This window comes from Neopsephotus bourkii, unplaced genomic scaffold, assembly GCF_033783945.1.
Source record: "Neopsephotus bourkii isolate Nb327-2 ecotype Australia unplaced genomic scaffold, CSIRO-AGI_Nbou_v1 NB_1051, whole genome shotgun sequence".
NCBI classification, from domain to species: Eukaryota; Metazoa; Chordata; class Aves; order Psittaciformes; family Psittacidae; genus Neopsephotus; species Neopsephotus bourkii.
In genome coordinates, this window is record NW_026901540.1 from 370,245 (window position 1) to 392,939 (window position 22,695).

At 44.2% G+C, this 22,695-nt stretch overlaps 1 protein-coding gene across 5 annotated transcripts in view; it reads right to left on the minus strand.

Annotated features, from left to right (window-relative positions):
- Positions 1 to 22,695, minus strand: part of MOB3B (MOB kinase activator 3B) — a 92,381-nt gene that overhangs the window by 4,131 nt on the left and 65,555 nt on the right. For 3 of the 5 annotated variants that reach the window (XR_009726634.1, XR_009726633.1, XM_061361049.1), the window contains exons 3-4: positions 20,343 to 20,545; positions 13,560 to 13,689 (exon numbers count right to left, since the gene is read on the minus strand). Coding sequence is in view for 3 of the 5 variants with exons in the window: in XM_061361049.1 (XP_061217033.1) it covers positions 20,384 to 20,545 (162 nt within the window). In the remaining 2 variants the exon portion in view is untranslated. Of the gene's footprint in view, positions 1 to 13,559; positions 13,690 to 20,342; positions 20,546 to 22,695 lie in introns of those variants that run through there. The other 2 variants (XM_061361048.1, XM_061361047.1) reach the window with 1 other exon arrangement.

Consider the following 22,695-nt stretch of genomic DNA (forward strand, 5'->3'; position numbering starts at 1 on the left):
TTGGTTTAAAGTACTATGATACCCAGCTGCAGCTGGATACTAAATATAATATACAGGCTAGACAGACAAGTTAGAGAATCAGACACAGAGACACACAGGCACACACAAACATTTTTAGAGATATTTAAAACCTTCAAAGTCTTCCTGTGCTGACTAAACACACAAAACACCATTAACAGAAACTTTCCACACCAGAACTTTTGATACCAGATGCTCTTCCTCTTGAAAACACATCACAAGAAATTCCACAGCATTATTCTGTATTGCTGCATTCAGACTTGCCCCTGCTTTCTATTTTGGATTACACAATTGACTAAAAAAATTAAGGCAGAAGTAAATGCTGTTTTTCAAACCCAAAATAAAAACCAGAAAATAAATTCTCGATCTTATCTGTGTGTTGATTATGGCCAAAGACCAGCCACTGAGAAGAATTTAACACAGGACTGACTCCTAAGTAGCTTAAGGAGAAACATTCGTCGTTCTTTGTCAAGTCCTTTAAAGTATTGCCTCACTTGCTGGAGTTAACACTAACAAGGCACTTTGTAAGCACCAGAAATCCATCTGGTTTGTTATTATCTGTGATTTCACAGAAGGATTAATTCCTCAGTATTTTTCGGGGAGTACCAACCAACGTAATTCCCCAGAAGAAGGGAGAAAAGCAACACACAGTCTTAAGAGGGCAATAAATCTTTATCTCTGGTGGGTATCTGGTTCTTTCCCCTCCCTACTGTTTTAACATGTGTGTCAGATATATTCAGCACATAAATCTATACCTAATTGTTTCAGATTCCACTTCTCAGCTTGTCTTTTCTGCAGGAAAAGAATGGGAAAAATCTGACATCTTACAGCATGCATGAGTAGATGAAGAGAACTTTTTAACAGGACAAATAATGAGTTCCCAAATATTCTTCTAAGAAAATAGTGTTTCTATGCCTGCGTGAGTCAAATATGGAGTTGGAAAACGTAAGTTATAAAAAAACAGGTACCACCTATGTACCAGTATCTAATGCAAGCAAGTGGTCTGGAGTCTGTCTTGTGCAAAAACTGATGGGAAAGTGGGTGAAGTGACACGAGTAAATAGTATAAATGACAGTATCCTGTAAGAACACCAGAAAAGTCAATTAATGCAATGACCACCTTCACTAAAAACAGGGCTGTTTTCAAGATCTGAATCCTCATTCAGTATCCATGTCCCACCCCCCACTTCCACTTTCTCAAACCACAGCTGCACAGGGCTTACCACCTCCTGCTATTGCCAGTTGGCAAGCCTAAGGATGATCTGACAATAGCCTGTTTTAGCTGTTTGCCAACTGTTTTCAACAAGGTGAGAGTGGAAGATGTGAATACAAGTGTCTCAGCAGAGCAGTGGTTAGAGGAAACACACTGGCTCTTGACAGGTAGGGATACCCTGCACAGATGTGTCCAACACCTTGGAAAACCTGATCGAGTGGCTGATAACAAGGAGATGCCAACAATAGATACCATGCCTAATTCACCTGTCCTAACCGACTTAGAGAAAACAACCTTCCACACGTATCCTGTCACATACTCATGTCTTCAGTCACTGCAACCCCCCAAAACCCCAACATTGCTGAGTCTTAACTATATTCTTATGGCTAAGGAACTTAACTGTGTAACAATCCTGTGAATAAATACACAATACTGGGCAGGAAGGTAATACATAATGTTTCTGATCTGTATGGTTCATGATTGAGTGCACCATCAGCAAGTCTGCCAATGACACCAAGCTGCTGGTGCAGTGAATGTTGGAGGTAAGGGATGGGATCCGGAGAGACCTTGATACAGAGAGCAGCCCTGCAGAGGAGGACTTGGAAGAGTTATCTGACAAGAAGTTCAACATGAGCCAGCAAGTGTGTTCCTGAATTGTTCAGCCTGGAGAAGAAAAGGCTCAGGGGAAACCTTGGAGCAGCTTCCAGTGCCTACAGGGGTCTACAAGAATTCTGGAGAGGGACTTTTTACATGGGCATGTAGGGATAGGACAAGGGGGAATGGCTTTAAGCTGTCAGAGGGGGGATTTAAATTAGACATCAGGAAAAAGTTCTGTAGTACGAGTGTGGTGAGACACTGGCACAGCTTGCCCAGAGAACCTGTGGCTGCACCATCCCTGGCAGTGTTCAAGGCCAGGTTGGACAGGGCTTGGAGCAATCTGGTCTAGTGGAAGGTGTCCCTGCCCATGGCACGGGGTTGGAACTGGATGATGTTTAGGGTCCCTTCCAACCCAAACCATCCTGCTATTCTATGATTTGAAGGCTCTGCTGGAGCAAACACAAGCATCACTGGGACACACCTTTCTCCTCCCTACTCTCACAGACAAAAAACACAACAAGCTACACCGAAGGGGAATCTCATATATATGCAGAGACTCATACTGGCTCAGTATGGAGCCAGTTCGCAGCCTTTTTGTTCAGATCAGAACCAAAGAGTAAGTAGACAAAGAAGCAAAAGGATTAAAAGAACATTTTACATACTGTTCTTCAAAGCACTTTGGCTGTGACTTCTGCAACCTTTTTGCTGTTTTTCTTCACAAAGATTTTAGCAGTTGACAAATAATCATCAGTTGCTGAGGTGAGTAGCTTGAACACCGGAGCAGGGTGAGATCAGCATCCAGGAGCCTCAACTCAGAGCGCCAAGAGCCACTGAGGGAGCCTCAAGTCCTCAACGGGACCTGCCCAGGAGCCGGCAGCTCAGCTGACGCGAGCAGGGACTCACAGGGGGCGGAGCCAGGAGGAGCGGCACCAGCCCTGAGTGGGTAAAAACCTGCCCCAGGGAGCGCAAGCGACCAGGATGGTGAGCACTTGCCGTATGACCAGGGCCCAGTCTGGGAGCTCTGCTCTGGCTGCCCCGGCGGTGGCCACCGTAGGCACTCAGAGCCGATGAGAGGGGAGGCTGCAGTGCAGACTTCGGGGTGTAGAGAGTGCCTGCACTGGCCTGGTGAGGGAAAGGTGCACAATGGGCAGGGCTGCATTGGGTGCTCCCTGGTGGAGGTGCTCCTGCAGCAGGTGGCTGAGCTGCAGGAAGCTATTAATAGGCTACAAGATGTCAGGGTAGCTGAGAGGAAGCAGGAATGCTTGCTCCTTGCCAAAACTGTGCAGAGTCCTCAAGCTTCCCCTGTAGTTCATGGAGGAAAAAAGGAGATTGTTAGCTCTCGAACCTGGGAATTGGTGACAAAAAAACAAAAAAAAAAAAAAGGAGGAAAAGGACGATTAAAAGCAAGGGACTTCCCCCTAAACCTGTTGCCCCCACACAGAACCGCTTTGCTGTCCTGCAGAGGGCTCATGAGGAAACTCACTTGCGCCAGAAACAGCCGGCTGATGCACTAGTAAAGAAGATCTCTACTGGTGCTGCCAGGAAAAAGCAGCGGGTCGTAGTAGTAGGGGATTCTACTTTGAAAGGGACAGAAGCACTCGTCTGTTGGCCTGACCCGGTCTCAAGGGAGGTGTGTTGCCTACCAGGGGCACAGATCAGGGCTGTGGCAGAGAGGCTGCCTGCTCTGGTAAGCCCCACGGACTATTACCCACTTCTGGTGATACATGTGGGTGCTAGGGATATAGACAGTAGTAGCCTGGGGAACATAAAGGACTACAGAGCCCTGGGAGAGGTGGTTAAAGGTTTCTGGAGCTCAGATAGTCTTTTCGTCTATTCTCCAGGATACAGGCGAGGACCTAAAAAAAGCTAGGAGGATTAGCCAGGTTAATAAATGGTTAAAAGGGTGGTGTCACAGTCAGGTGTTTGGGTGTCTTGAACATGGGACCCAAGTTTGTAGGCCAGGTCTAGCGGGGGCTGGTGGACCTGGTCCGATAAAGAAGGGGAAGGGCAGTTGTGGTAGGAGGCTTGCCAGACTGGTCAAGGAGGCTTTAAACTAGATGTGTTGGGGGAGGGGGGCATCATTCCATCCCAACACACCCAGTCAGTTGCCAGCACCTATAATAAATGCTTGGACCAATGCAGAGATATTCCGGCTGCTCCAGCCAATGAGCCAGCTTCATTTGGAGCTCAGCTCAGATGCCTCTATATGAATGCCCATAGCATGGGGAACAAACAAGAGGAATTAGAGATGTGTGCTCGTCTATGGGGGTATGATATAATAGGCATCACAGAAACATGGTGGGATGGCTCCTATGACTGGAGTGTTGAAATGGAAGGTTACAGACTCTTTAGCAAAGACAGGCCTGGCAGGCGCGGAGGGGGAGTTGCCTTTTATGTTAGGAATAGGCTGGAGAGTATCAAACTCTGCCTGGTGACTGGTGAGCAGTTAACAGAGAGCTTGTGGGTCAGGTTTAAGGGGAAAACAGTGATGGGAGACATTACTGTGGGGATCTGTTATAGACCACCTGATCAAGAGGAATCTGTGGATGAAGCACTCTATAGGCAGATAGGAAAAGCCTCACGCTCACAGGCCCTCGTTCTCATGGGTGACTTCAACCACTCTGACATCTGTTGGAATGATGGTACGGCCCGGCACAAGCAATCCAGGAGGTTCCTCGATTGTGTGGAAGACAACTTCCTTCTGCAAGTAATAGAGGAGCCGACAAGGAGAGGTGCCATGCTTGACCTCGTGCTCACCAACAGGGAAGGGCTCGTTGGAAATGTGGCTCTGCAGGGCAGCCTTGGATGCAGCAACCACGAGATGGTTGAATTTGAGATCCTTAGGACAATGAGAAGAGTGTGCAGCAAGCTCACTGCCCTGGACTTCAAGAGAGCAGACTTTGCCCTCTTCAGGAACCTGCTTAGTAAGGTTCCATGGGATATAGCCCTAGAGGGCAGGGGGGCTCAAGACTCTTGGTTGGTCTTCAAGGATCACCTGCTACAAGCTCAGGAGTGTTGCATCCCAACTAGAAGGAAGTGCAGCAGGAGGGCCAGGAGACCTCCTTGGATGGATAAGGAGCTCCTGAGGAAAATTCAAATGAGAAAAAGAGTTTTATAGAAAGTGGAAGCAAGGACAGGCAGCCTGGGAAGAGTACAAGGATGTTGTCCGGGAAGCTAGGGACCAGGTTAGGAAAGCCAAGGCCCAGTTAGAATTAAACTTGGCTAGGGATATTAAGGATAACAGCAAGGGATTCTACAGGTACATAGCAAATAAAAAACAGATTAGGGAGAACATAGGCCCCCTCAGGAAGCTCTCAGGTGAACTAGCTACACAGGATTTGGAGAAGGCTGAGGTTCTGAATGACTTCTTTGCCTTGGTCTTCTCTAGCAAAGGCTCTGACTGCACCACCCAAGTCTTGGAAGGCAGATGCAGGGACTGTGAGAATGAAGACCTTGGGCCCAGTGTAGGAGAGGAATTGCTTCAAGACCATCTTAAAAATCTGAATGTGCACAAGTCCATGGGTCCTGATGAAATCCATCCATGGGTCCTGAAGGAGCTGGCGAATGAAGTTGCTAAGCCACTGACCAGCATATTTGAAAAATCATGGCAGTCAGGTGAAGTTCCCGACGATTGGAGAAAGGGAAATATAACCCCCATTTTCAAGAAGGGGAAAATGGATGACCCAGGGAATTACAGACCAGTCAGTCTCACCTCTGTGCCTGGCAAAATCTTGGAGCAGATTCTCCTGGAAGGCATGCTAAGGCACATGAAAAACAACAAGGTGCTTGGTGACAGCCAGCATGGCTTCACTAAGGGGAAATCCTGCCTGACCAATTTGGTGGCCTTCTATGATGGGGCTACAGAACTGATGGACAGCGGTAGAGCAGTTGATGTCATCTACCTGGATTTGTGTAAAGCGTTCGACACTGTCCCACACGACATTCTTGTCTCTAAATTGGAGAGACATCAATTTGATGAATGGACCACTCGGTGGATAAAGAACTGGCTGGATGGCCACACACAAAGAGTTGTGGTCAATCGATCAATGTCCGGCTGGAGACCTGTAACGAGTGGTGTCCCTCAGGGATTGGTGTTGGGACCGGTCTTGTTCAACATCTTTGTCGCTGACATGGACAGTGGGATTGAGTGCACCCTCAGCAAGTTTGCTGACGATACCAAGCTGTGTGGTTTGGTTTATACACTGGAGGGAAGGAATGCCATCCAGAGGGACCTTGACACGCTTGTGAGGTGGGATGATGCCAACCTCACAAAGTTTAACAATGCCAAGTACAAGGTCCTACACCTGGGTCGGAGCAATCCCAGGCACAGCTACAGGCTGGGCAGAGAAGAGATTCAGAGCAGCCCTGCACAGAAGGACTTGGGGGTGCTGGTCGATGAGAAAATGAACATGAGCTGGTTTCAGTGTGTGCTTGCAGCCCAGAAAGCCAACCGTATCCTGGGCTGCATCAAAAGGAGTGTGACCAGCAGGTCGAAGGAGGTGATCCTGCCCCTTTATTCTGCTCTCGTGAGACCTCACTTGGAGTATTGTGTGCAGTTCTGGTGCCCTCAACATAAAAAGGACATGGAACTGTTGGAACAAGTCCAGAGGAGGGCCATGAGAATGATCAGGGGACTGGAACACCTCCTGTATGAAGATCGGCTGAGCAAGTTGGGACTGTTCAGCCCGGAGAAGGCTGCGTGGAGACCTCATAGCAGCCTTCCACTATCTGAAGGGGCATATAGGGATGCTGGGGATGGACTCTTCATTAGGGACTGTAGTGATAGAAGGGGTAATGGGTTAAAACTTAAACAGGGGAAGTTTAGATTGGATATAAGGAGGAAATTCTTTGCTGTGAGGGTGGTGAGGAACTGGAATAGGTTGCCCAATGAGGTTGTGAATGCTCCATCCCTGGCAGTGTTCAAGGCCAGGTTGGACGAGGCCTTGGGTGATATGGTTTAGAGCGAGGTGTCCTTGCCCATGGCAGGGGGGTTGGAACTTGATGATCTTAAGGTCCTTTCCAACCCTAAGTTTTCCATGATTCTGTGATTCTATGTGGACAAAGCTCTTTGCATCCTGGTCACAAAAGATGCTGTTTACTATGGAATACGACAGATCATGAAGTTTAAGTTCTGTGCTGTGCAAGTAATCTGTACTCAGACAATTAATTGACCAGGATAGGAAGGCTGAAGCCATATTTGTAATAGCAAAGCCATTTGCAAAAATCCTTTCTTCTAGCATTTTTACTTGGAAACACACCCTGAATCTTCACTTTGAAATTGTTTTCTCCAAAGTTACCTAAAAAAATTTCCTTGACTTCTTTAGTTACCCCTGCCTCCATATACTGACAGAAAAAAACAAAAGACTGGCAATTTCTACCTAGTGGGCATACTGATCATTTGGGTATTGCATTAGGTTTCAGGATGTTTTCCGCATGAGTGAGTCTTAATTGTCATCATACATAGGACCAAATGAATCTCTCCTATGATTCGTTCGGCTTCATGGTAGTTACTCTGAAATAGTCCCAACTGATTACTCTTGAATTGGTATAGTGATGTTTGCAGGATAACACTCCTGTCTACAAACGTAATCCCTTATCACAGATGACAAAGGCACTTTATCAAATAACTGCAAGTCGGAAGAGGATCAGGAAATTGTGCTGCAAAATGCACCTGTCAGTAGGGTTATATCTAAGTAGATATACAGAACATGCATTTGGATGGCAGACTTGCTTAAAGGCAGGGTATTCCAAGGAGGTACTTTCACTTTCTGCATGTTTTTGTCTTCTGTATCTTACCTTACCAAATGGACTCTAAATGTGCTGCTTTTGGCACTGAGGTCACACAGAGTGAATAAGCAAACAGTAACGTCATAGCATAAAATTTTGCAGAAAATTTATCAGGCAACATGCTAGTTCTCTATTATGAACTACAGTAGCTATTTTACATAACTGTTTTTATACACGAACAGATCTATTTAAGTGGGACAGTAATTACATCTTTCCTTCCCCTTTTTTTTTTTTTTTACAAAACTGACAAGTTCATTTTTTTCCTTTGGCAAACCGAAAAATTTGGTTTGCTGTTTCTGAGTTTTCTAGTTTGTGCAGATTTAGAAAAACTAATAACAGCCTAATCCAACACTCAAGAAAACCAACAGTCACTCAACAAGTACGGTTCAGATTAGGAAAATACGTATTTTTGTTAGGTAAAATAGCTTTCCTGAAACTTGTTCTCAATAATGTCTTCACAGCTGCCTTCTGATGCCAGTTAGGCTACCGGATTAAGTTGCTAAGTGCTACAGAAAGGAAATTATAGATATTTTTTTGAACAGTTTTCCAAAATTGCAAGTTGTTTTGAGCTATAGGAAGTTTCACTTTTTTTAAAGAAGTTTGTTATTTGCGAAGATTGGCAACAATCAGTGGATTGCTTCCTTGTTTCAGTCTAATAAGGTCTGATCTACATCATTCACAGAAGCACAGGATATATCTAAACTGCAATGCTGGTGAAAAAGCTTTTTCCAGTCTCCACTTGCTATTAATGTGCTTTCCAAACAGAGCACAGACCATCAGCAAGGACCTGTTTTGCTAATCAATAAAAGAACCAGTGTAAACAGACCCATACAAATTACAGATGGCAAATCACATGGGATTAAATTCTTAGTGGTTTTGCCGCTTTCTGATTCCACTTACAGTGTATTTTCCATGGTTTTTCCTTGATGGGGCATGAACTGCTAACTCTGATCCACATCATCTACCAGTTACTAGAACAGGCAGAGTAAGGCATCACGTGGTTACTAAGAAGCAATTTTGTCTCTGACTCATCTGGGAATTTAAACACGGGCAAGCCCATGTGCAGAAAGCTCCCATGTGAGTAAAGCAGCAGAAACACATACCCATTATAAAGCAAATAGTTTCAAATCTCTTTTTTATATCACACCTGACCTGGAATGCCCCTGTAATTTTTAGTGGTTTTGCAATCACAATTGCTCTTTTCTACTCTGTTTTTTTCTCCTTGTTGCTGTAACCAAGCCAGCTACTCCCCACAGATACTGAACTAGCACAAACCAACAACTTAGTCTAAAGTTTCCTTTATTCCGGCTTTTTTTATCTTGTTTCAATAATCTCTTTGAAGTTCAAATGTAGTATTGTTTATTGCAAACTGTGAAATGCGGATTAATTTGGAGAGCCCCTTTTAATCAACAGGCTATAATTTTAATTCACTGGCTAAACTTTAAAACAAGACTTCTATTGTATACTGCTCACCAGCAACAAACACTTGTACTTATGCACCCACAAAAGACAGGTAATTGTGTCAAAGCACAAGACAGCAGAGCAGTTAATCCAGAGCACTTTACAGAACAACTCCAAAAACTCTGATAAATGAAGACACACAGAAAATTGTCAGTAGGAAAGTCATTCTGTCCTCCTGTTCTCAGCAGCGTCAACAATACCTGTTCAGTTCCCTATGAATTTATTTCCTCATGCTCATTTCTAGAAATGCCGGAGCTGTTTCCCTTAGAAAAAAAGACTGAAACATGAAAGCTTAAGAACACTACTCCATCAGAGAGAAGGTCCATCTGGCTCAATACTCTTGTCCCCAGAGTGGCCAACCATCAGTGCCTAAAGGAGAGCCTATGAGCAGATTCAATCTGCTTCTGCCAGGGTTCTGGGGGTGTTCTAAGAGCCCAGTGGCTGAACACATCACATCTAGGAGCCCTACCTCACTGCCTCCTGCCAAGGGCTGAGGGGACGTGTCTCAGCTCAGCCTGTGGCCTTCAGTCCCTGCCTGAGCCATGCTGTAGCTGTGCCTTTCTGTCTCCTGGATGGGTCTGGGACCTGCAGTGCAAGAAGTAGCTCTCCTGGGTGGATGCCTTAGACCTAGATCATAACTTGTCATGCAGACTTGTAGGCATAACACATCCTACTCTATTCCAACTCTAGTCTAGTCTAGTGGAGTCCATTTCATTCTCTTCCGTGCCATTTCATTCCGTTACGTGTTTCATGCCTCTCAGTTTCGTTCCGCCCCATTCCATTCCCCATGCTCACCCTGAGCTGAATGACAGTGAGACAGACTGATTTCTTTGCAATGTCAGAGGTTTTCAGCTCCAAAAACACTTTCAAGGACACGAATCACAAAGCTTTCAAGTGGAAACAAGATTTTATTTTCCATTAGATTTTGGTTTGATTTCTTATATTTTATGTTATTTTAGAATCATTAGATCCTAGAATCATAGAATAGTTAGGGTTGGAGAGAACCTCATGAGCACCTAGTTCCAATCCCCGTGCCATTGTCAGGGACCTCATGCGAGAAGCATCTTGCCCAAGGTGCTGTACACCCTGGTCTTATACCTCACCAGGAGATGGCACCCTAGGTTCTGTACAACCTGGTGTTACACCTCCCCATGGCTTAGAGCACACACAGCTTCCTTGGGCAACCTGTTCCAGTGCTCAGCATCCTGACAGTAAAGAACTTCCTCCTCACATCCAACTTGAAAGTTGTATGTTATTATTTATAAGCATCATCACCGACCACATACAATTGTGCAAGAAGAAGAAGGTGTGTGGTAGGGTGGGGTATGACACCTATTGATGATAAGCACATTACTGACTTCCAACTCTTGTTCATCCACTGCGCTTCCTGGCCAGGGATGCATGAAAACTGCTCTCTTGCCTGCCTGGCGATGGTGTTGCATGCAGGGAGAGCTGGAGAGTGGCAGCTGCTGACGTGTCAGCAAGGCTGGAGCCCTTCCAAGCACATGCTGCTGTGCACAAGTAAAAACCCCTGGGGAGATGGAGGTAAGGGAAGAGTGGATCTCGCTCCCACTCCGAGCTTGCACTGGGAAATGAAGCCTAAGAGAGCCAGGGCACAAGAGTGCCATGAAGGTGCGAGAGCAGCAGGCAAGAACCTAGTCCAAAGGGGAGCCCTGACAAGGGGATGTGCTCCATGCTACAGAGGACAAGCAGCAACTCCTGAGGCCTCCCCTGCCAGGTCAGAAAGCTTCCTCCCCCCAGATGCGGGACATGAGGGCCACCGTATGGAGCAGAAGCAGTTGCCTTCGGGCCACAACAGCCCGAAGAAGCCCTGTTGAAGCTGTGCTCAGTGCTGCAGAGGAAGGCAAAAAATCCCTGGGGATGCTTGCAGTACCTCTGAGGATTTCCACATCTCTGCCACTAGCAAGGTTCGAAGCCTCAGCCTGAAGCAGGACATGCTCCTCAACCAAATGGATGCAAATCTTCATGAGGTGAGCAATACCTGTCCAGTTCCCTATGAATTTGGTTTTCACAGAATCACAGAATCCCAAGGGTTGGAAAGGACCTCAAAAGATCATCTAGTCCAACCTCCCTGCAAGAGCAGGGTAACCTAGAGTACATCACACAGGAACTTGTCCAGGCGGGCCTTGAATTTCTCCAACGTAGGAGACTCCACAACCCCCCTGGGCAACCTGCTCCAGTGCTCTGTCACTCTCACAGTAAAGAAGTTTTTCCTGATGTTCACATGGAACCTCCTATGCTCCAGTTTACACCCACTGCCCCTTGCCCTATCACTGGGTATCACTGAAAAAAGCCTAGCTCCATCATCTTCACACTCACCCTTTACATATTTGTAAACATTGATGAGGTCACCCCTCAGTCTTCTCTTCTCCAAGCTAAAGAGACCCAGCTCCCTCAGCCTCTTCTCATAAGGGAGATGTTCCACTCCCTTAATCATCTTTGTGGCTCTGTGCTGGACTCTTTCAAGTGATCCCCTGTCCTTCTTGAACTGAGGGGCCCAGAACTGGACACAATATTCCAGATGTGGCCTCACCAAGGCAGAATAGAGGGGAAGGAGAACCTCTCTTGACCTACTAACCACACCCTTTCTAATACACCCTAGGATGCCATTGGCCTTCTTGGCCACAAAGGCACATTGCTGGTCATCCTCCTATCCACCAGGTCCCCCAGGTCCCTTTCCCCTTCACTACTTTCCAGCAGGTCAACCCCCAACCTGTACTGGTACATGGGGTTGTTCTTCCCCAGATGCAAGACTCTACACTTGCCCTTTGTTGAATTTCATCAAGTTTCTCCCTGCCCAACTCTCCAGCCTGTCCATTTCCTCACGTTCATTTCCAGAAATGCTGGAGCTGTTTCCCTTTGGAAAACAGACACACAAAAGCCTGAGAACAACAGTACTCCATCAGAGAGAAGGTCCATCTGGCTCAATAGTCTTGTCCCCAGAGTGGCCAACCATCAGCGTCTAAAGGACAGCCTATGAGCAGAGTCAGTGTACTTCTGCCAAGGTTCTGGGGTTGTTCTAAGATCCTTCTAAGTCACTCCAAGGGTGACTTATTGTGGCCTTTCAGTACTTGAAGAGGGCTTATAAGATGAGGACAGCCTTTTTAGCAGGGCTGTGTTGATAGGAAGAGAGGTAATGGTTTTAAACTAAAAGAGGGGAGATACAGGCTGGATATAAGAAAAAAAAAAATTAGTTAGTAGAGTGAAACACTGGCACAGGTTGCCCACAGAGGTGGTAGGCGCCCATCTCTGGAAACATTCAAGGTCAGGTTGGACCTGATCAAGATGTTCATTGTAGGGCGGTTGGACTAGATGACCTTTAAATTTCAATTCCAACCCAAACTGTTCTGTGATTCTACAATTCTGTGATAACCACCAGTTTCAGCTGAGCTGGTGTCCAGCTGATCCATCCTTGGATCCGATAACACAAAAGCTAGTTATGAAGGAAGTTGAGAGGACTATCAAGTTAGCAGCAGTGAAGGGCAGGACTGCCACTTGCAGTTTCAGACCGCATTCATCATGGCTTAAAATGATTGTGGAACTATGCCTTAAGTGGTTTTTGTTTTTGTTTTTTTTTTTTTAATAGATTATGTAAGATACTAGCTTGGAAATGGAAGCACTGTGTTTTCACAATCAATGCCATGCATATGGCAGCACTTCTGACATTCTGGCTGTAAGTACAAAGAAAACTTTCCCTTTGCCCATGTATGTTTGTTTTTTTTTGTTGTTCTGCTGAACTTGCCTACAATCCTGTCAATTAATACAGCCATGGGGTCAGAGCTCCCTATAGCAGCACAGAAAGCAGCATCCTGTGTAACACCAATGCTGGTGTAAAACACATGAACTTACTACCTGTATGGCACATAAACATACCACCTGTGACTGCAGGGATAAATTTTTCTTTGAATTTTATGTGAAGATCTGGAATAACTCCACTGACTGAGAAGAATGTACCTCAGATTCATGTCAGTGTCATCAGGGCATCAATGACTCTCTGAGTCATAGAATATCGGAAGGTAGAATTATGGTCATTACACAAACCCCGATGTGTAATTTCCTGAACACATTTATCTTTGAAATCTTCTGTCACCCAGACCATAATAGGTTTTAGCAAATAATATACAATAACACTTTCTGGGGGGTGGGGGGGGAGTGGGGGGGAAGAAGATAATAAAAAAAAAGAAACCCAAACAACTGAACAAAGTTTAAGGATTAGGTTAATGTATTAGACATCCATCTCTTTACTTAGTAGGCTGCCTGGACAAGCACTAGAAATTTCATTCAGAAAGACAGCTTTCTACAGAGACAAGGAACTTCCCCTGCATTTAGATGGTTGCTTTTAAACAGCTCCAAATATTAGATGAAAATATTATCAGAAGCAAATCATGCTGTAAAGCCAAAGGAAGCTTTTACACTGAGAACTACGGAGAACAAGGCAAGAAAATCTTACTGCCTTCGCTTACCCTGCAGATGAACTCCATCCTCATGGAGGCAATTACCAGCTTCACCATTTTTGTACACTGAGCTCCACTGACTGCACCACTTCCAGCCCCAATGCTATCCACTTGCTACTGTGGCTGACTGTCTCTGCATCTAAATGAAATCAGCATTTTAACAGCTATCAGAAGAGCACTTGTAAGTAATATCCTTTATTTTACTTCATTCAAGTGTAATTATTACTTTCTGTTCTCATAAATAAAATGTTAATATAAAAAATGACTTCTGAGAAAATCAACATTTTAACAGGATGTGACTTACAAAAAAAAAAAAAAAAGTAGTGGAAAACGAGTAAAGCAGATGGCCACATTCTTCTGTCTTTTACCCTGTCCTCTGAGGGAAATTTCACTATACGTTAGAAAGTTATGTAGGGATCTGTTGGGAATCTGACTGGTTTGCAATATATTTTTGGTATTTCTGTAAGAGCACAAAAGTTCATCTTTGCTCCGTAAGAGGACACTACCTTGATTAAACAAAAAACAAAAAAACTTGTTCAAAACTGGTATATACTGGTATCTCTGGCAAACATTTGTGCATTTGATGAATCCTACTAGCTTTGAGAGAAGCAGATATACTCAAACCATGTGAATAATTTCTTCCTGTTTGGCAGGGTCCTCCTTTTGCATAACTTCCCACTGCTCATTGGCACAGTATAAATACTTGACCTGCCCAGATTTCTGTTACCGTGTGGTCATGGAGACTTGAAATACACTTGGGTTTGCCATCTAGATTTTTTATTAGATCATGAGTTTCAGGGTACACATTGAGTATGTAAGTGTGCATAAATTTTCAGGCCCTCTGTGAACTAGCACAGATATCTACAATCATAGAATGGTTTGTAAGGGACATTAAAGATCATCTACTTCCTCACCACTCTCATAATGAAGAATTCCTTCCTTGTATCTAAATCTAAATTTACCCTCTGACAGCTTAAAGCCATTCCCCTTGTCCTACCCCTACATGACCTTGTAAAAAGTCCCTCTCCAGATTTCCCCTGGCCCCCGTTAGGTACTGAAAGGCTGCTCTAAGGTCTCCCCTGAGCCTTCTCCAGGCTGAACAGCCTCAACTCTCTCAGCCTGTCTTCAGGCTCCAGCTCTTGGATCATGTTTGTGGCCTCCTCTGGACTTGCTCCAACAGGTCCACATACTTCTTATGCTGGAGATCGTAGAGCTGAACGCAGTATTGCACGTGGGGTTTCACGAGAGCAGCGTAGAGGGGCAGGAACACCTTTGACCTGCTGGTCACACTCTTTTTGATGCAGCCCAGGATATGGTTGGCTTTCTGGGCTGCAAACCTGATCGTCTCCTACAGTAGGCAGTTCCTCATTCTCCTAGTCCCTGCCTTTGGCTCCTGTGACTTGGGCAGTGTGGCTGCAGCTCCTGCAGTGAAGACCCAGGAAAAAAAGTCACTGAGTACCTCATACTTCTCCATGTCATAGGTGATCAGGTCTCCTGTTTCCTTCTGGAGAGGGCCCCCATTTTCCCTTGTCTTATTTTTGTCACCAATGTACCTACAGAAGTCTTTCTTGTTGCCTTTGATGTCCCTGGCCAGATTTAATTCCATCAAGGCTTTAGGTTTCTTAACCTGATCCTTGGCTGCTCTGACAATTTACACTCCTCTCAGGACACCTGCCCTTGCTTCCGCCCTCCATCTCCTTTTTATGCTGGTGTTTATCCAGGAGCTTATCTTCATCCATGCAGGCCTCCTGGTGTTCCTGCCCGACCTCCTCTCTGTCAGTAGGTATCACTCCTGAGCTTGGAGGATGTGATCCTTGAATATTAACCAGTTTCCTTGGGCTTCTCTTCCCTCCAGGGCTTTTTCCCATGGCACTCCACCAAGGAGATCCCTCAAGAGGCCACAGTCTGCTCTCCTGAAGTTCAGGGTAGTGAGCTTCCTGCATAAACTCCTCGCTGCCTTAAGGATCTCAAATTACACCATTTTGTGGTCACCACAGCCGAGGGTGCCCTTGAGCTTCACATTCCCCACAAGCGTTTCTTGCTTTCACCAACAAGGCCCTCCTTGTTGGTGAAAGCAAGGTCCTGCATTGCACCACTCCTCATTGGCTCCTCTGTTACTCAAGAAGAAATTTGTCATCAACAAATTTATCACCAATGCATTCCAGGAGCCTACTGGATTGCTTGTCCCCTGCTGTGCTGTCCTTTCAACAGATACCGGGATGTTTGAAGACTTCCATGAGGATGAGGGCTTGTGAACATGAAGCTCTTCTTATCTGTCTGTAGAGGGCCTCCTTCTCTTGATTTTCCTGGTTGGGCAGGCTGTAGTAGACTCCCACTGTCATGTCCCCTGTCCCTGCCCTCCCTTTAATCCTGACCCATAAGCTCTTGGTCAGCTCCTTATTCATCCCCAGGCAGAGCCCTGTGCTGGTCACTGCTGGTGAAGGTGACACCCTATCCTTGTCTCCCCAGCCAGTTCTCCCCAAAGAGCCTGTATCCTCCCATTCCAACACTCAGTCATAGAGCCTACTCACCATATCTCTGCAATGCCAGTAAGTCATTATTGCAGGCATACTGCAGGCACACACAACATCTCTAACTTCTCTTGTATATTCACCATGCTACATGCATTTGCATAAAGGCTTGTAAGCTGGGCCTCTGATGAAGCTGACTTACGGGCTGGAGAGGCTGGTATTTCCTTGTGCTGCTCTGCAGGTGCTCTCCTGCTGACCTGCAATCCCTCTCCAGGCTCTAGGCATCTCTTGCTGGCATTACCACCAAACTGGTCGTTATGGGATAGACTGAGATTCCCCTCACCCAGCAAGTTTAGTTTAAAGCCTTTTTCACCAGCTTGGCAAGCCCTTGAGCAAAGATACTCTTCCCCTTCCCCGACAGATGGACTCCATCAGCACCCAGGAGACCAGGTTCCTCAAAGCCAGTCCTATGGTCTAAGTAGCATAGCAAAAAAGATCAAATTTTATATATACATGTATTTTTCCCGCCTTTCTCTCCTCTTCAGAGATACAATTTAGGGTTATGATACTAATGCTCAGTAGTGAGAAAAAAAAGCTGGGTCAACACCTCCCACAAGTTTAAAAAAACCCCATAAAAATAACCTCGGAACTTTGTTCCTTTAAGTGAATTACATCATGATCAGATCTCTAAATTTAACACTGAAATCTCACCACATTTTTAGGTGGTTGGGGTTTCTTTTACTTAACTCTGACAAACACAAGGCACAGTGGCGTATCAGTCAAATTAAAATGCAGAGATTTAGAAATCATAAAAAAATACTCTGATACACACAGACCAATGCTGAGAAGCTGGGAGCAGACTTAGCTGCATCACCAACTGGTATCTGACAAAATGCACTGAGATTGAGTAACAAATCTCTAAGGCCTCTGAATCAGAAGGCTCTTACATGACTGAAGGAGAGCTATAGCTCTGGATTCTTTGACTCTGTTCCTCTGTCTGACAGACAAGTTCTGCTGGGGGAAAAGGACCCAAACAAACCACAAAATGTTAATGCCTCTCTGGCATTAACATTATCAATTTTCAGAAGCTTTCAGTTTTTAATTTCCCTGCCATTCCTAGAAGTGATACTGATATAGCTGTACTGATCCTCGGGTTCCATGACAGGAGTATGTGAGTGCAATGTGTATCAAAACCAAAGTAAGTTGAGACTTGGAAGGGAGGAAGAGAAATTTTTTACTGAATTAGAGCCTGAGAAAGAAAGATGTTTCTTCAACAAGTGTTTTTATTGTGGATTTTTTTCCTCACTATCCAGATCTGTAATGAAAAGCTTTGTTAACTGGCAATAAATTGACTAAAATTTCCTGAACTAAGATGTTGCTCATGACACAGGGCAACATATTTCTTCAATCCTACAGACTATGAAATCCATTGTTAGAGAAAGGGGATCACAGAAAGGAAGTAGAGAAGCATTACTCGCTGTAGCTGGACCCCCAGCTGAACAGTAAGCTACCATACTGAGGCAGCTGCATTAAGATTCTCACTAAAGGGCATGTTCAGGTGAAGTGTTTAAAGCATCCTATACAAGCAGACACCTACACAGGGTGAACGGGGGGGGGGGGTGGGTGGAGGTAATAGGTACCACTCTGCTAGACAGTTTTGGCCATGGGAAGAGGCTCAGAAGTGAATTAATGTGCCAGTGGAAATAAAGCCAGTCACGCAGGGAGCCACCACAAAGCAGATGCCACATCCTAAAATTCAAATCTTAGTTTATTCCCTGATAGCTTCACCGTGGAGGCAGGCCTTGAGGGTCTCTTTGAGAACTCTCATGGTGTGGGCTGCCTTTTCTGCCTGTGAGCTTCAGGAAAGGACAGATATGCACTCAGACTTCTTTTCCCTCAGATTAACCAGTTGGACATACATTTTCTTCCTCAGGACCACCTGTGGGGCCAGTGACTGTGCCAGCCTCCTTTTTTGTCCCCACATAAAACAGGTCTACAAAAACTTGGGGATCTGTCAAATTACACAGTGAAGAGGATGAGAAAAAGACATGCAGCATTTTGAACCATATCCCCCTCTTTGATTGCAGAAAGGGTAACTTATGTAACTCCTGAATGGGAGGGGGAACCCCATTTGACTCATTTGCTTCATTTTATTTTATAACTGCTACACTGGGTTGCAAAAGCCTGATAAAATCTAAATAGCGAAGTCCTGCAGCCTAGTATTACTATTTATCTACTGCCTACTTCCCCAGTCATTCCCCCTTATTGAAATTATGTTGATAAATCAGTTGCCTCCCTGTTTAATAAAGCTGTGGCAGTTTATTTAATCAGCTCTTGGCCCATTTTCTAATTAAGGGAGATAATGTGGACTCACTTCCTGCTGTGGTGAACCTGGCAGGGCAAAGGTTGTACTCAATGACTGCATTAAAATTCAGGAGTGTTTGTAATGTCTGCTTTCATGTTAAAACTCCCTCCCTTCTCTCTGACCAGCTGAAGACAAAAATACAGATGTGTTATTTCTGCATTTCCACACTGCTGACACCCACACAAGCCAAGGACAGGAAGATGGAAGCAGGTGGAGCTTTGACAGTTTGCTGACATGGTGTTTCCCAGTGCAGGTGAAACATTTTTCTGGGAAACTCTGCACCCCAGCAAAGTTAATAACTGCATCATATGATGGTCCTAAAGATAATGTGAAGGAAGGGAATGCTGGAATGCACACACCAGTTGCAACACATTAGGAGCTTGATCTGCTGCTGGGCTTGGGCCACCTCCTGCACCACTGGCCCAAATCCTTTGCCTGTCCACTTAGTGCAGGAATATTAGAAGCCATAAGTGCAGCATTAAATCATTTGCGTGCTCTCTCTATTCCAATGTAAGCAAGGAACTTGTAATACCTGAAAATTGCCTCTCTTACTACCTCTGAAATATCCTAACTTGGATCTTGCTTCTGACACATCTCAGCACTTAACAGCTACAGCTAATCCCAAATCACTAGTCTGGCAGGGAAGTTCTCTTTTGCAGGCCATCCTTCTGTCCCTTAGGACACATTCAGATGGAACATTAAGCTCTTCTATGTAGAAAGAAACCATAGGTACATTGCAAGTTATTGATACATGCCATATGCAGTGTCTTTCAGCAGGCCTTGTGAACTGATGAAAACAAGACCACCCATTTTGTCTGACTTTTCAGTCTTCAATCCATGTAAGCATATACACATACCACACTTGCAACAGCTCCAATTCCTGTGGAAACCCAGGCAAAAATCACTTTGCCACACTTTCAGAAGCGTTTCATACCAACTATGAAACACACCTCCTTGCAATGTGGCTTTATGTGGAACAACTGAAATTTTGACATGGTCCTGCTCAGCCCTTTCTAAGTGACACTGCACTGAGCAAAGATTTGGACTACATGATATCCACAGCTGTCACCCAACCTCAGCCATTCTATGATTCTGTGGAGAAAAAAAATAAATCCCACTGTTTCAAGCACTTCATCAATAGCTATATTATACCGTATTTCCAAACTCTGACACTTGGAGAAACATTGCCCTGATCATTTTTAAAGTTGGCTAAATGCTGCCAGTGAGGATTTGCAGGTAAATTGCATCCTGAATTGCACCTTACTTTTCCTTCCCTGCTTACACTTTTATTTTATTTGCATTTGAAAGCAACAGTGAAAGCATTTCCATTTCTGGAGTCTTATTTTTGGAAACAATGAATTTAACTTTGATCTGTTTCTCCCCAAAAGGAAATGTCTGGTTTTGTTATGCTGCTAATTGTCTGAACCTCTGTCTCACTTCCCTGTCTCACTTAGATCCAGAGTGTGCTCTGGATGTAACACACTCAATACCTTCACAAACACCTACTTAAAGATTAAAAAAAACCATGAACAAATTCACCTTTACACAGACCACTCTTCCCTTCACATGCGTTTGAGTGATTCGAGGGTGTAAGTATCATGCTGTTACTGACCAGTGAAAAAAGACAGAATAAAATTATATATAAAATATGTAATACAGGAAGAAACAGAAGACAAATAAACTTCTATTTTCAAATAGCAGTATTTTCCACCTTATATTTTTTCATACAAAATACAGTGCACTGTTCTCTTCCTACTGAGCCTACCAAGCATCACACAAATACTGCGGCAGACAGAATGGGTCTATGGACAGATGCAAGCGTTTATCCCTTTAAACTGCCTGTGTTCAACCGTGGATGTTACCCCCAGAGGAAACCCACTGCAACAAGTGTTGGGAAAGGCTCAGTGAAAGGAGAAGAAAAACTTCCTGGAGCTTTCCCCCCAACCCCACACTTACCAAAGGCTCTAGTTCTTTGCGGTCAATGAGATTGAACTCTGTCACAAAATAATAAAAATGCTTGTAGCAAGTATTGACGTGAGCCTCAGCCCCCATAATGATGATACGGTCAAAGTGATGGATGTAGACGTGAACAAACACCCTAAAAAGTCGGCAGAGTATCTTCTTGCAGATCTGAAGGAAGTTCTTCGGAAAGGGAACACCTGTGAATAGAGAAGATTGGATTGTCATAACAATCCTGTCATCCTCCCAAGACAACAGCTTTGGAGCAAAGTGCGAGTTGGAAATACAAACTAGGCTATGACATCCTAGGCCTCCTTTCCAATTTAGAAGGTCACTTAATGCACACATCTGACCACTAGCATAAAAGATAACCAAATACTTAAACAACTTTAGTGGATCAAGACTGCGCGGTACTGGTCCTTTTTCCATGAATAACTTAATGGAGAAACATTCAGTATTGTAACATTCAGAAATGTGATTTTCACTGCAGTGCACACTGGCCCGTTAACTTCAATGGTTTTACAACCCGATATGGCTGTTTTGCATACTGATAGACACAGAGCTCATCCTAGAAGTGACACTCTCCTGCTCATCTCATTCAACAGTGGCATTTCATAGCATCAAATTTAACGATGAATTTGAAATAACTTGTTTGAAGGACACACCCCTTTGTTTTCACCTTCCTCCCAGCTGTGTGTACCAATCTGGCTGCTCTTTTAATAGAAAAACTCTTGAGATGACACAGGGATAGCTCATCCAAAATACCCTAGAAGTTAAACCACTTCACAGCCAGAGACTCCAAAGCAGTATCAAAAGCAGTATTTTCAAGTAAACAGTCAGGCTTCCACAGTGTGGCATTAATAATGCCTTCAAAACCGCTCTTCATTAAAGACTGATGAATTACATGGCATTGTGTATTGAGCTGTTCCAAAAAGCTGTAAGAGTTCATCTTCTTTTATGGTTGTTCCTCAGACATGATGACTTTAGTGCCATTATCAAAACCGTACTGTTATTTTTCTTTGCTGCACATCCTCCTGACTTCTTACAGTTCATGTTTTAGTCAGATCTGAACTACCTAACTCTAAGTTATTGTTTCTTTTAAAACAAAAAACAAACATCACAGCTAGCCAGTCCCATACTCTCTAAAAGCCCAACTCATGCTCAACAACAAAAATATGTAATACATGAAGAAGCAGAAGACAAATAAACCTCTATTTTCAAATGACAGTATTTCCCACCTTATATTTTTCCATACAAAATTACATCTATTATTTGCTGAAAGAAGCTGGAGATAGTAGATTTAATACCGTTGCAAGCTTTCTGGTTTTCAAATTTTAGTATCGTTAAATTAAATACTGCTCAGGACTCATAAGAATGTGAGATAATGGACAAATTGCCCAGTTGCACTGAGGGGGACATGAAGACATACAGTGACAATTTCCATACTGAAAGCAGATTTTTGATTATAGATCACATATATTATCAGCTGTGGCTGTGTCAGTCTGGGTCGCATCAACAGAAACATGCACCTTATTTTTGACTCCTTAGCCAAGGAGGTACCAGGGTATATGCACTGCAGATGTGAGCACTGCTGTGTTGTTTACCATGGAAGTAACATGGCACATTAGCATGCAGAAGTATCCTGCTCAGTGTATCCCTAACTGCCTCTAGATTTGCCACTGCTGAGGTGCAGATAATGTGGTAAAGTGCCTTCGGGTTTTTTTGGCCTGTACTGGGTCCATCAGAGGCAAATCCTTTTGAAGTAATTTCAAGCAGTTTTAGAGATGCAGCGCAGCTCTTCTTATTCTTTATGTATTAACCAGGAACCAGAGAAATGGTCGCATCTATCAAAACACAAGCCCTTTATTTCCTTAAGAAATGTTTGCTTTCTGTTGTCACATCCATTCATCTTAATCCTAGAGCTAATATCAAAGGTCCCAGAGGAGGAGGCCTGAATACTCAAGCATGAACTCAGACATCGCTAAACTACGGAAATGACAATATGTACAGCTGTCTTGTCAATACTTGAATCAAAAAGCTGCTCAATTAGCTGAACACCTGGGTTATAATAAATGACTGTTGTTATTTCCAAGGGTAAAATAAATACGATCTATCAGAAAACATAACAGAACCCCTAGTTAGTTGTTTATTAACTAGGGGGGTCACATTTCTGCTACAAGAGCATGGCTAAATTCAGGAATGATTACAGCAGCAGCCTGCTTTACATTTTTGTAAAAGCTACCCAAACCAGAATTTTAAAATATTAGGCCTTAATAAAGGGGAATAGCTAGCATTTGTCACTGCAAACTGGTTCATTGAACAGACATAAAAATTCTTTAAGGCGCTGTGT